Source organism: Tursiops truncatus, chromosome 4, assembly GCF_011762595.2.
Source record: "Tursiops truncatus isolate mTurTru1 chromosome 4, mTurTru1.mat.Y, whole genome shotgun sequence".
Lineage (NCBI taxonomy): Eukaryota > Metazoa > Chordata > Mammalia > Artiodactyla > Delphinidae > Tursiops > Tursiops truncatus.
Window position 1 is genome coordinate 45,727,000 of NC_047037.1, and position 15,011 is coordinate 45,742,010.

Below are 15,011 nucleotides of genomic sequence, written 5' to 3' on the forward strand. Positions count from 1 at the left end.
TACGGTACGCGGGCCTCTCACTGTTGTGGCCTCTCCCGTTGCGGAGCACAGGCTCTGGATGCGCAGGCTCAGCGGCCATGGCTCACGGGCCCAGCCGCTCCGTGGCATGTGGGATCCTCCCGGACCGGGGCACGAACCCGTGTCCCCTGCATCGGCAGGCGGACTCTCAACCACTGCGCCACCAGGGAAGCCCTACTTTTTGAATTATAAGCATTCCTTTAAAATTTTGCTTTCAGACTTGTTTATGTTTGGTCAGGCGTAATTATTCATTCATAGTTTCACTTACTGAGAGTCTATAATTTGTGATACAGGTCAGCATCCTTGGCATTGTTTTCAGGGATATTTCATTGGCCTTTTCAGAAGTTTAGGGTGCTAATCCTTTCTCCATACCATACTGAACTGTAATTATTTATTGTCATAAGCAGAAATGTAATTGCAAGCTAAGTATATGTTAGAACTAATATTTTATTCTATTCAAAGGTACACAGTAAAATTAAAATATTATAATCACAGTTAATCAAATGAACAGTCAAAATAAGAAAGGGAAATACCTATTTATTTGAGAACCAAAATGTTTAATGTGACATCTAAAGGACCTAGATCAGTTAAATGAAAATATTCAGAACAAAAGCATTATGTTTGTTTTGAAAATGGGGGAAATTTGAAAGTAGTGGCAGGACCATTTGTTTTAAAGACTTTTTTTTTTTTTTTTTTTTTTTTTTTTTAGTGAAAGCCTGGTCAACTTAGCTAAGTTCATAGAACACAAAGCCAATTACCTAATTTACCTAATTACCTAATTTGGAGATTTTAATCACCACAAATGCTCTGGATAACTACTGCCGAATGAAGTAGATTTCACTTTGGCTGTGCTACCTTGGCCTCAAAACTTTTAGCTGCGGTAATAATAGAGTACCAGGTATTATGTAGTCAGTTTTTCCCTTCTCAGAAATCAGGTGGGTATTGGTAAATGTGATTTACATCCAGCTTGGATCCAGGGCTTTATTTTTCTAATCATGACTTTTCACTTTTTTAGTGATATCCTTAAAATATATTCATTTGAGATATCTCATTTAAAAATAAAAAGTAAATCTAGAGAACATGATATGACAAATGTGAAACAATTCTGGGGATCCTAAAATAAAATAAATTCTGTAGGGCTGAGGATTCACTTGAATTTCAGGGCTTACTTTAAAATAAACCCTCTTCTTCTCAGATGCCTGAATTTTTTATATTCTACACACTATTTTGGAAGAAAGTTATAACAAATGTAAACATTTTAGTTAAGCCTTGATAGGGGCCTTTTATCACCTTTCTGTTCTTTTTAGGGGAATTTAGTGACGGCTCCAATGAAGCTGGTGGTATCTACCAAGTCTTGGAAATACCCTATGAGGGGGATGAGATAAGTATGATGCTGGTCTTGTCCAGACAGGAAGTTCCACTGGCCACTCTGGAGCCATTGGTCAAAGCACAGCTGATTGAAGAATGGGCAAACTCTGTGAAGAAGCAAAAAGTGGAAGTGTACCTCCCCAGGTGAGAGGTTCCTGTGTGACTCTCTCTGATAGCATGGAGGGAGGGTATCAATGAAGGTTCTGACGCAGAGAAACTCTTGCCACTGCTGTTGAATTCTGTCTTGTGTTGCTCTCTTCTTCCTCCTCTTCTTTCTCTTCCTCCACCTCCTCCATCTTTTAAAAAGTATTCTTTCATACTCATTCAGTCCTGCCCAGAGACACAGGCTGACTCATTGATCATTCTATACTACTTATCAAGACCTAGTTTCAGATATGAATCAATATTCTTAGCTTCATTTTAGAAGATTTTTCAACAGATTGTCTCTGAATATCATTTGCATCTACAGTCTTCTGTATTTCATTCATATTTAAATTGATAATAGCTGGAGAAAAAATAATCTTCTACTTTGTTGTAAGAAGTGCAAGCAAGTCATGGGCTAGGTGCCAAGATGCAACCATAAATAAGTAGGAAGAAGCTTAAAATCTCCGTGCAGGGCCTTGATGTTCTGACTACCATCCACTTCCTCGACCCTATCTCGGGCCACTCACCACGTTCAATTTTTTGTAGTAGGTACTATCCCTGTGCTTGTAGTTATGCCACAGACACCATAGGCTCTTTTATGCCTCAGGGTCTTTATGTATGGATTTTTGTTTTGTTTTTGGGTTTTTTTTGTGGTACGCGGGCCTCTCACTGTTGTGGCCTCTCCAGTTGCGGAGCACAGGCTCCGGATGCGCAGGCTCAGCGGCCATGGCTCACGGGCCCAGCCGCTCCACGGCATGTGGGATCTTCCTGGACCGGGGCACGAACCCGTGTCCCCTGCATCGGCAGGTGGACTCTCAACCACTGCGCCACCAGGGAAGCCCTTTACGTATGTTTTTGCATTGGCCTAAAGTGCCCTCCTCACATAACTTTGCCAGATGTTATTTACTTAGCCTTCAGCGTACAGGTCTGGCACCAGTTCTTCTAGGAAGCCTTCCATGAACCGTGTGATGGAGCAGGTGACCCTCACTTTGCCTCACTTATGCACCTCCCTGTTATGACAGTACATTTACATTACCACCCCACAACAAAATTACCTTTTTTGTAGGTCTTGCTTTCCTTCTGTAAATTCTTCTAGGGTAAAGTCAGTTCTCTCTCCTATCCTAGAGATACAGTGTGTTTGCAAAATCAAACCCAACCAAAGATATTATTCTGCCCTTGAATACTTTAAAACGTAATAGGGGAGCTAGACCAGCAAACCAAATTTATAAACATAATATATAAATTCTAGGCTAGAAACAAAACACGCAAACAGCCAATAAACATGTGCGTGTGTGTGTATGTGGAAGTAGAGTTCCAATATTCATTGCATGTAAGAAAATTACACAAATATGATTAATTAGTATGAATATTGAAGGATGATAAATATTAGTATTAAAATTGAATTACTGGGCTTCCCTGGTGGCGCAGTGGTTGAGAGCCTGCCTGCCGATGCAGGGGACATGGGTTCGTGGCCCGGTCCGGGAAGATCCCACATGCCGCGGAGCGGCTGAGCCCGTGAGCCATGGCCACTGAGCCTGCGCGTCCGGAGCCTGTGCTCCGCAACTGGAGAGGCCACAACAGCGAGAGGCCCGCGTACCGCAAAAAAAAAAATTGAATTACTAAAACCTCATTGACTCATTCATATTTATTCTAATTTCAGGAATTGTCATTTAAAATTACATCTTATATGAATGCTTATTTTTCCAAAACTTAGCTGATGTCTGCTACATTATGTTAATGAAGGAGAGCTATTTGGAACTGTAGACATTTTTGGCTAGAAATATGCGTATATTGATGCATTATGTTAATGTAGTTCATAATATACAGCCATATATAGTATATAGCCATATACTTCTCAGTCTACATATAAAAATTAAGGTAATCATAGTCCAAATGTTTTTTCTTTTTAGCTAAGATATTTAGCTTGCATAACTTACCATGACAATACATTTATGTAGAAAGATTTCACTGTAAGTCTATTCTCAAGGAGAGGTAGCCAATGAATATCTAACATACAAAACCAGGTTTTTTTTTTAATATATGATAATTGACATCTACATATTTAATATATGAACAATATATCTTAACTCTAAAAGAACAATTTACTTTTAAATATTAATTAGATGTAAATAACTAAATCAGATTTAAACCTTCATCCAGTGACCTTTTATCATTAATTTTGTATTTTTCCCTTGCATTTTTGTAAGGAATTCTTTTTGATAATATGAGAAATTCAGTAGAGAGTTAATGCTTCTTTTATTAAATTCTATGAATTGACTGCAGCATCTCCAAATGCCTTAATTCTGTAGGGATGCAAAATTATTTAAGAGTATTTTAAAAGAATTCTAAAGGAATGTTTAGTAAGTATCACATATTGTAATTCAACCACATTCACTAGAAAATGTGGCCTTCGGGTCCTGTCCACTGAGAAACTGAATGTGGCAGCAGAAGAAAATTAAATTTTCATTCTCTAAGAGATACTCTTCAATTATGAAAGAGTTTAGCTTGCTTGCTCATATTAATGCCTGTTACTAAACTAGGCATGGTTAATTACCATGTATCCATTTCTCCAGGAGTTCCATGAATTCTCCTTCTGCATGGCTAATGCATAGAGTGGGAGGCTAAGTAGCTAGATAAGATAAATTTGGTGTCCCTTTTTAAGAGATTGAGTGTTTCCAAATACCAATGTGTTGGTAATAATCAATGGGAACTATCCACCCCTCCATTTTACAGCATTAGGACCCACCAAATGTTCAGTGAAGGAAGTGATTTATGTGACTCAATTTTAGCAAAGGTAAAAGTTTTCTAATAGTTGTGCTCCAGCTTTACTCAAGTGTCTGTCTTAAAGGGTTTGTATAGTTTTTTCACATGGAGACATTACTCTAAAAATGCAACTGTGCATTTCTGAATTTGACCACATTCTTGTCCTACTTCACAGGTACTTTTACTTTCTATTATACCAGATTTTATACAAGTTGCTTTAAAATACTTTCCCTTAAGAGGCATAGGGTACTTGGGGGGAGGGGGAGGGGGGAAAGGCAATTACTTTTATATTAATATTTTTTCCCCTGAACAGTAAATCCTACAGGAATCAGTTGCTGAATTGAAATTGTATTTTTATCCAAAATACAAGAATCTATTCAGAAGAGGGTAAGATTGCTATTTCTATGTGATATCACCAAATCCAGTGAAATACCACAAGATTTATGCACAGTCATACACCTCTAAGATTTAAATGAGATTGCCAAATATTCTTCCAATTTATCCATGGTAGAAAATTTATCCATGGTAGAAAAAATAGTTTGGCTAATATGTAAAAGTATATATTATATATATATATATATATATATATATATATATATATAATATATGTAAAATATCTAAAAAGCACTTTAGAATGATGCCTGCCATAAAGTAAGCATCATATAATTATTATCTAATATTACTATTTTTGTTTATTTTTAAGTCCTAGTATTTATCTTTTGTTAATCAATCTTTTTATATACTTTTCCCTAAGTAGGATTTTTTTAAACTTGGTTCTAATGAAATTACCCTCTTCATTGTATATTCTTACTTTTCAGTCTTACTGATACAGCTTAGGTATAAAAAGATCTTTCTATTGATAAAATAAAAATGAAATCTCTAATACTTGGAATGCAGATGTACCTGGCTGTAGTATCTTTCCACTCTTACCTTTGTAGTCTTAGGTTTTTCATTTGTGATCAGAGTACTAGAAATCAAAGGATAAGTGTTCTCTATTTTGTAACCAGAAACCATCCTGCTATTTTGAAGTGACTGTCTACTAATAAAGCACTTCAGTTTCATGTCTGTTAAAGAAAACCAGTGCATAAGCCATCTGATTTTATTTTTTATCATGAGTGCTTTTATTAGGTTTTTCTTCAAAGAATTTGATTAATTCTTACACATTTTTATAAATCTCCTTATGTGTAATATATATTTGTTCTTTTCTAACACTTGCTCCACACTGTCCCTGCTTAGTCTCCGATGCTTCTGCCCTCCGCATACCTCTTTAATTTATTCAGATAAAAAATTGCAAATACAAGATTACATCAAATGCCTTTACAAAAACAGCCATGACTTTTGGTTTTAAAAAAGTAGCATTGTGGCTTTTTATTTTTAAAATCAGTGGGTGAAATGTAAAATCTTCCTGTAGTTTGTTTGTTTTTAAATAAGCCATTGTTGGAATTATAGTGATTAAGGGTGGGAGGACTTCGCAGTCAGAAAGATCTCAGTTCATATCTTTATTCTGCCACCTACTAGCTGTGTGATTAGGGAAGTTGTTTAGCTTTACTGAACTTCAGTTTGTTCTTCTGTGGAATAGAGGTAACAATACCTGTCTCATAGGATTGTGTGAGATTATCACAGGGATGATTAAATGAGATACTAGACATAAAAGGATTTGCATAGTGCCTGGGACATAGTAAACACTCAGTATATGGGAGATGATAATGATTATTTATATTAATATTAGTCTATATAAAGAGGAAAGAGAGAGTATATGGATAATAGCGATTTTTTAATAGTTTGATAAGGAACAAAGACAAGGAATGGATAAGTGGAAATTGTTTACATCTTGTCTTCAACTTTAAACAAACACTCTCGTGGACACCTAGATTTTATTTCACTTCACCCTACGTATGTGGTCTTATGCCAGATACTACAAATATTAAAATGAAAAAAACACTAGATCTGACAAATTTACAGTTAAAGTAGCAGAGATTAGTACACCTATTTAATCAAATTACTCCACCACTACTAAAATGCAAATATTCAACACCTTAACATCGATAATAATGTGAATGTTACACATAACTGCAATATGGTAAGTACTCTTAACATATCTGCCCTTTACTGCATGCCTCCTACAAGCCAGCATCATCCTAAGATGTTTAGAAAACTTATTTAATCCCCTCAACAATACTGTGAAGTAGGCATTATTATTGCCATTTTCCATATGCCAAAACCAAGGTTCAGAAATTAGAGAACTTGCCCAAATTCAATCTAGCTAAAATAGCATTGTCACCTAAACAGCCTAAAAAGTGTGAAACAAACCAAGCTGCTTTCAAGAAGTAAAAAGAACCCTTACTGAAATCTTCCTTCACTTTCTTATTTTAGGTAGATCAGGATATATATACTACTACCTGGATCCACATCTCAACTCCGCCACTTACTAGCTGTATGAACTCGGTCAAGTTATTCCATCTCTCTGCTGCTCAGTTTCTTCAAATATTAACTGAGGACAATAATACCTACCTCAAAGAGCTGTAGTGATATTTAAATTAATCTGTTTTTGTTAAATTAATCTGTTTTATATTGTTGGAACAGTTCCTATTATATAGTAAGCTACATATGTGACCAATAAACAAACAAATAAATAACAAAGCACACAGAGAAAACACTTTAAGAATTCATTCAAGTCACTGAATATATTCTCCAATGTATTTCCCTACTCATCCCCTTTTTCTACTTTCACAGTCAATATCCGCTTTTTTTGTGGAAAACAAAATAAACAATGTTAGGTGCAAGTTAAAGTGTAAGATAAAAATAGTACTTATTTTTAAATAGTACTTAAATAGTATCTATTTTAAAATAGATAAAATTTAGTACTTAGTCTAATATGTTTGTTATACTTCTACTCATCTGTTGGTTTTCCCCTGATTATTCCTCTTGGTGTCTGAGTCTTGTTTATAGCAATCATTCTCTTTTCATTCTTCTTAAAACCAGACATCAGAAATGATGCTAAAGTAATGTTTAGTGACTATTACAGACTTAGCTTTTTTAAGGACACAGCCCATTGCCTAAAAACTTATATTTATGATCTGTATTGATTAGGAGGCAACATCTTTTAAAAAAGGAAATATTTAGTTCTAACCAGTTTTTCACTTTTTATAAAAAAGTAATAAAAGCCTTTGCTTTTAAAAACTGCACTTGTTAATACAGCCATGCTCGGTCCATATCTTTCACTGGAAAGATGGGTGATACAATTCATTGGTTTGATACAATCTCATTGGGAGAGATTCCATATTAAGACCAATCTGGCTTCCTACTTAATAATTTAATACTATTCTGTTATGTTATTCTTTTCGATGCTCCCTTTTTTTACAATAACAATCAAATACCACTTATAGTCAAAATCCAGTTTTAGTATAATATACCCTCTATAAAACAGACTTTTAAAAATCAACATATCTAACATTTTATTCCTGTCCCAGGTAGCAGGGTAACTAAATACTTTTTAAAGGCTGTAACTAAATACTTTTAAAATGCTGTAACTAAATACTTTTTCCCCTCTGTGTTCTCCAGGTTCACAGTGGAACAGGAAATTGATTTAAAACATGTTCTGAAGGCTCTTGGAATAACTGAAGTTTTCATCAAAAATGCAAATTTGACAGCCTTGTCTGGTAGGAAATAAACACCAATTTAAAAAAAATGTTATTCCATAAAGTTTTTTTAAAATGATGGTGGTGAAACCTCTATTTATTAAGGAGTTCTGAGGTAAAATATAGTTATCAGTTGCCAGATAAATATAAGAAATATATTTAACTTCTACAAGCAAAACTATACAGTCACAACATTGTTTGTATTATTCTGATCCATGTCTATCTTTGATAGCAGAGTATATTCTCCAGAAGACCTGTCTTATGCATCTTTGAATTCCCCATCACATCTGACAGAATGCCTTGCAGAGCAGATGATCAATAAATGTATTGATTGAATATCTCAATATGTCCGGTTATAATAAATCATATGGGAAAGAAAGAAGGAAGAGAGGATAAATGAGTGCCTGCTGTGAGAACTAGATGCTTTTAAAAAGAACACCTGTGAGATGATGTAACTATTATCTTAAGTCTTCAATAAAGAACAGTGGTTTTGAAGAAGTAGCTTCAAAATATACTTGACATATCAGGTGTTGAGTAATTTATTTAAAATATCCCAAGGGAAAACAACCAGTTAAATTATTTGATACAGATGCCCTAATTGGTCAGGATAAAAATCTTAACATATTAGGAACATTAAAGTACTTAGAAATGTAAAATCCTTTTGGAAATATTTTTAAAGCAGCTAATCCCAAGACATGTATTGAATTAAGGTACCTGTGAGTGTAAGATTTAGTTAGCTTAGCTAATGATAATTTTCATCATTTCTATAGAACATGGGAAATAAAACAGTATGTTTTCTGATGAGATAAAGACAGACTGATATCAAGATAAAACAAGAGTTCAGAGCCCTAGGAGCTTGGATGTGAGCCATGAAGGTAGAATAAGTGGAGATTCAAAGGGTAATGGGTACATTGTACTTGAGGCAGAAATATATATATATTTGTGGTTCAAGCACAGGATAATTTAAAATTCTTATGCTCCTTTCCTTAGGAATTCAACGAATGCTAGATTGGCCAAATTCCAACTAAATAATTATATTTTGCTTTCTTACCATGGCTCTGTTTTCAGTTTGATTAGAGATTCCTCAGTGTGTCACCCAAACATTTAGGCAGTTATCTCACACACATAGAATATTTACTGCTTTTCAGTCCCGAAGGAGTATCACTGCAGTGGCAAATCAATTACTGTGGTCAGTGTAGGTCAACTTTTTTGACGTATCTGGAAGGTTCATAAGGTAATATTTAATTGCCTTTGCTATATGTACAGAGACAATAGGGCATAAATGTACATATGAGTGCAGATTTGAAATCACACTAGGCTCTTTCAGAGTTCATAGAGTCTATAGCAGAAAGTCTTTGCTCTTTGATCAAACCTCCATCAGACCTGAATCCTTCTCAGCATCTTGCTCACAGCTGCATTCCCAGTACCTGGTCATCCTCAAACACTACCCAGTTCAGGTCTTCAGGATAACTGATCTAAAACCAGCTTCTCAAGTTTTCAGTGGGAATTCTTTGATTCTTAAATTTCTAGTTTTGCCACAGTCTTAGAAGTCCCAGCATGCCAGCTACCGCAACCGATACAGTCTTCATTCTCTTTCTCTCTTTCACTCACACACACACATATACACAAATACATACGTTACTTTATGAATCATTCATTCAAGAACTTTCTAGTGACGCAGCTGTAAAACTTTCCTCTCTGCTTCCTCTAAATTCAATAGCCTTTATTCCCTGCATTATTTTGGGGCACCGTATGCTCTGCCTTACATGATTGGTGTCCTGTTCACATGTATACTTCTTTGCCTCCCCAAATGACATGAAAACCTTGATGATTAAAGTGTTTATGACACTCAGTAACCCCACAAGTACCCAGGAAAATTATTAGCGTGTATTTGGTTATTACTTTCTACTTTAGTGAGAATTTTCATGGTGTTTAGGATATACAGATTAATTCTATTCAATGCCATGTCTATTCCTTTCATTTAACAACTCTTTGTGAGGCAGATAGTGTGAGCAAAGGACTAGGTCACAAAAATGAAGAAATAATTAAGATATCCTACCTGTTCTGAAGAAGCACATAGACTCGTGGGGAGAAAGACATAAACAGCTGGATTTAATAAAAGGAAGAGTGATAGAAATGTATTATTGCAGTAGTGGTTCTTAACCAGGACAATATTGCCCTTCAGGGAACATTTGACAATAGCTGGAGACCTTTTTGGTTGTCACAATTAGGGAGAGCTACTGCCATCTACTGGGTGGAGGCCAGGGATGCTTCTACATCCCTGTGATCTACACTGCACAAGACAGCTTCCATGACAAAGAATTATCAAGCCCAAAATTTCTATAGCAATGAGTTGAGAAACTCTGTACTAGAGAAAGCATTACGGAAGCAGAAAGGAAAAAAATCAAAGGGGAGAATGGGAGGGAGCATATTGGGTCAAAAGATGGAGGAAGAGACTATATGTATTTTTCTTCTTTCTATTTTCATATTGAGGTAAAATTGGTAGCTAACATTACATAAGTTTCAGGTGTACAACACAATTTGCTATTTGTATGCACTACAAAGTGATCACCACTGTTAAGTCTAGTTACCGTCTGTCACTGTACAATTGACCTACTTCACCAATTTTGCCCACCCCCTTCCTCTGGTAACCTTCTCCTCTGGTAACCACCAATCTATTCTCTGTATCTCCATTTTAATGGGTCTTTTTCTGGGGTTTTGTCTTGTTCTTTCATTTGGAATACACTCCTCTGCTCCCTCATTCTGCTTGACTCTCTGTGTTTGTTTCTATGAATTAAGCGAAACAGGTGCCTCTCCCAGTCTTGATGAAATGACCACGTGTAGGAGATGAACCTTATTGTTCAACCTTTCCCCAGCTCTTGGTTGACTCCTGAACCCTTGTGATTGTCTAAGTAGCCTGGTTAATACTTGATAAATCCCAGGTGTGGACAGTGTGTGAAGACGCAGCAGTGTTCCAATAAGACGGAGCTCAGTCAGCACCTGGTTTTAGGCTGATTAGAAGCCAGCTCTTCAGGCAGCAGCTTTTAAAGTATGCAAATCCATGCAGCCCTGTGGGTCCACAATTATAAACCCTGCTGACTTCCAGACCAGACCTGAACATGTTCCTGCGTGACAGTTTGCAAAAATCAGGGTTTCAGATGAATGAATAAACTCTGGGGAGGTACCAGTAAGTTGTGGCGAGGCCAAGGGAGGGCTGAAGGATGGTATCTCCCTGCCTACGTTCCCTGCGAGCTCCTCTGTAGCCCCTAGAGGTGTAACAAACCTGTAGCCTGTCCCTCGGGTTGCAGCTCCAAGACAAGGAAATGGACCTTTTTCACAGACAGACTGGGGATGGTTTTAGTCTGCTGTCTGTGCAGTGCCCCGGGGGGTGATAGCCTGCACAGAACTGTTTCTCTGATTGTCACAGTCCTTTGGGGCCCAGAAATGCAAGCCCTTCTGGCCACCAGGGCCAGACAATCAAGGGGCGCCCCCTGTGTGGACTGTGCTCGCCCCTAGCAGGGAAGAGCATTGGGGGAAGGGCACACCCTTGCCTCTAGCGAGGGAGAGCAAGAGCGCTGGGAATGGGGCACACCCAAGGCTATAGCAAGGCTATGCTTGTGTGTGCCCACCTGCACTAGCAAGGTATAGGGAGAGTGCAAAAACGGCGCTCACCCATGCCTCTGTCCCCAAAGAAAGTCCCAACTTGTCCCTGCCCCTCCAGCAGATGCTTTAAGATGAGCAAATGAACCTCCTTCACATATGGTCCAGGCACTTCTCTAACTGCTGCCTTTGTACTGGGTCCTGGGATGAGTGAGACAGTGTGCAAGTCCTTTCAAAGGAGTATCTCAGGTCTCTACCCTGGGTGGCCTGGACATAAACCTCTTAGGTTTCCAAAGCCAGATGTTTTGGGGACCTCGTGTCCCCAGTGCAGGTCCCTAGGGTTGGGGTGCCCAACGTGGGGCACAAATACCTTGCTCCTCAGGGTGTAGCTCTGGACCTATGAGATCCCTCCCTGTTGGAGGTCTCTGCACAGGGGCATGGAGTTTTTGGTGGGACTGACCCTCTGCATCTCCTACCATGAGGCCCTTTTATCCTTTGTGGTGCCTCCAGTTGGTCCGCTAATTATTAGTTCTTTTTCAACACTCGTTCCATATGTAGCTTTAGGTTTGGTGTGTCTGTGGGAGGAGTGAGCTCAGGATCTTTGTACACCACCACCTTAGATCACCCCCCTCATAAGCATGTATTTAAGCTTCTAAATCCATAGAACATTTTTGAACAACATCTTAGAAAATGATAGAAGTGGTTGCCTCGAGAATACTGGCCAGAGGCTCTTAGATGAGAGCAGGGGTTTCGTTTCATAGACCACTGTGTACTGCTTGGAAATTTACCTTGTGTATGTATTCCTTCTTTAATTAAAAGCCTTATGTAAAAACTGGGGAAATCTTTTAAAAATAACATTATTAGTAGAATTTGAAAACTCGAAAGTACCCAGAAACCAATTCAGTACTATTGGGACACTACTACATTCTAAAATCATGTAATGAGATTTTTATCTTTCTTTAAAAATAGTTAATGTGATTCAGCAGTGGACCAAAAATACCCTACATGACATTCTCTTGCTTCTGAAAAACGGAATGACTTGAGAGTCTTTTGCTAAGACCTCTTGAATCCATGCTTTCATTTTCTGTTCCATGGCATCTACTTTCATTTCAGACTCTCATTACTGCTGCCCTAGACTATTTCAATAGCGTCCTAAACGGTTTCCAATCTCTCTACCATCTAATCTGTCTTATCTACCACTGCCAAGATTAATCACCTTAAAACTCACTCTCTGATCATTCCAGCTCCTGTTCAGAGCCTCCCTTCGGTCTGCTGTGCACCGTCCACCGCTCGGCAGGGCGTTCAGACCTCAGCTCCGTCCAGCCTCATCTCTGGCTGATTCCTTACACACAGCGTGTGCTCCAGCCAAACTGAACATTCGCTCTGCACCTCACATCCCCCCAGCCCTCATCTTTATGAAATTTCTCCCACCTGAAATACCTTTTGAACTGAGCCTCAGGTCAAATATCTCCAACTTTATTAAGCCACCATGATTACACCAACGAGAAGTAATCACTCCTTTTTAAATACTACAATATTCTATTATTTTTCTTATGCCACATACCACATTTAATTTCATATTATCATTACTTATGCATTGGATATCTCCCACCAGAATTTAAACTTCCACATAATTGATCCTTGTGTGTGTTTAAGAAGCACCCAGCACCGTGCTTTCTGCTTCGTACTCCCTGAATGAAGGAACAAATAAGATGAGATGCTCTGTATTTATTGTGTTTTTCACCTCACTTTGATGTCCATTGCTTTTGACGCTAAATTCCATGAACATAAAACATAGTAAAGACTCATGCGATAAACATGGAATCTAGAGAGTGCTGAGAATCATTTTCTTCTCAGGCTCTATTTAAAATGCTCATCTAGTTGCAGCGAAGATCCTGTTATAGAGTAGGGCTATTTTTGTAAGGGAAATGAAGGACCATCAGCATTTGGATTAATAGATAATCCTCTTGGAAGGTGTAAGGGGAAAGAGAGAGTACTAAATCCTTCAGCACGAAGCATGAGCTTTAATAAAGGAGCCAATGAAATAAAGGAATTAAGAAGAAACAGCAAAAGCCATATTCAGGTCAGACTCAAGCGCTTAGATTTATGCTGGACTGACTCTTACATCCTGCCCTTGTTTGTTCTCTTTCTCCTTCTACCTGTAAGTCAGAGAGCTGTCTTTCTCTTCCAGCACCGTAATTCCAGTTCTACCCCACTTTCTTGCTTGGACTGTTGCAACAGCTGACACAGTTGATCTTCTTGCCCCCAGCTGATTGCTCATCCAATTCACGCTTTTCAGCTGCTGCCACCCATATCTTCTAAAATCAAAGCCGTCATGTCCTGTTACTTGTGGCCAAAGCCCGGGCTCTCTAGCATCATGGTCCGAGCTCTTAAAATCAAGCACATCCCCCGCCACTCCCCTCCTCCTTCTAGCCCCAGCTTCAGCTGTACCTTCAGGTCCTCACCGCTGCTTCTCTCACTTTGCAGATATAATTCTCTGTTTGGAATGCCCTTGTCCCCTTCTCTTTCACTCTTCCACTTATTCTTCAAGAACCAGTCCAAATGTCAGCATCCCTGAGAAGCTTCCCCTGACGTCCTGCCCTTCCTAGATGGTTTACTTTCCCTTATCTGGATTCTGATGGTGCAAAGTGCTCTCACAAGTTCTACTTTTTCCTTGGATTGTTTGTTCTTATACCTGTCACTGAGCTCGGAGCCCCTCAGAAGCCTGGACTGTGTCATAGACATCTTTCTGTCCTCAGAGCCCAGCATGGTGTGGGGAGCAGGATAGATGCTGGGTGGGTGCGTGTCCTGAGAAGATGGTGCTGGGCTCTGCCTTGCTCCAAGTTGGGGGCTTCTCTCAAGCCTCTGGCCCTCCTCAATCCCCATGCTCCAGCCACACAGGCTTTTTCTGGGTCCTTGAACACACCTGGCTTGTATCTGCCTCTGCACCAGCCTTTCCCGCCAGTCTGCCTGGGACTGGCTCGTCTGTATTCTTTAGGTCTCAGCTCAGATTAACCTTCTCAGACAAGCCTTTCCTAACATCCAATGTCAAGTAGCTCCTCTTCCTTTCCCTAGTCACCAGCCAACCCATCACTTTATATTATTTCTTATACTTACCATACCCTGAAACTGTGGTCATTTATTGATTTGCTTTTTTTTTTTTTTTTTTGCGGTACGCGGGCCTCTCACTGTTGCGGCCTCTCTCGTTGCGGAGCACAGGCTCCGGACGCGCAGGCTCAGCTGCCACGGCTCACGGGCCCAGCCGCTCCGCGGCATGTGGGATCTTCCCGGACTGGGGCACGAACCCGCGTCCCCTGCATCGGCAGGCGGACTCTCAACCACTGCGCCACCAGGGAAGCCCTGATTTGCTTTTTTATTGTCCTTGTTATTTAATGTCTTCTCTCCCCCATTCGGAAGGAACTATTTAGCTCACCATAGTATACCCAGTGCATCAACAATGTCAGGCACATAGGAGGTGCT

The 15,011-nt window shown here is 38.9% G+C and overlaps 1 protein-coding gene and 1 long non-coding RNA gene across 2 annotated transcripts in view; one reads left to right on the top strand and one right to left on the bottom strand.

Moving 5' to 3' along the window:
- Window positions 1-15,011, top strand: part of SERPINI1 (serpin family I member 1) — a 68,434-nt gene that overhangs the window by 45,190 nt on the left and 8,233 nt on the right. The window contains exons 5-6 of the mRNA XM_004313927.4: window positions 1,326-1,530; window positions 7,855-7,952. Of these exons, the coding sequence (XP_004313975.3) occupies window positions 1,326-1,530; window positions 7,855-7,952 (303 nt within the window). The remainder of the gene's footprint in view (window positions 1-1,325; window positions 1,531-7,854; window positions 7,953-15,011) is intronic.
- LOC117312217 (uncharacterized) overlaps window positions 1-15,011 on the bottom strand; it is a 233,884-nt gene that overhangs the window by 34,711 nt on the left and 184,162 nt on the right. The window lies entirely within an intron of this gene.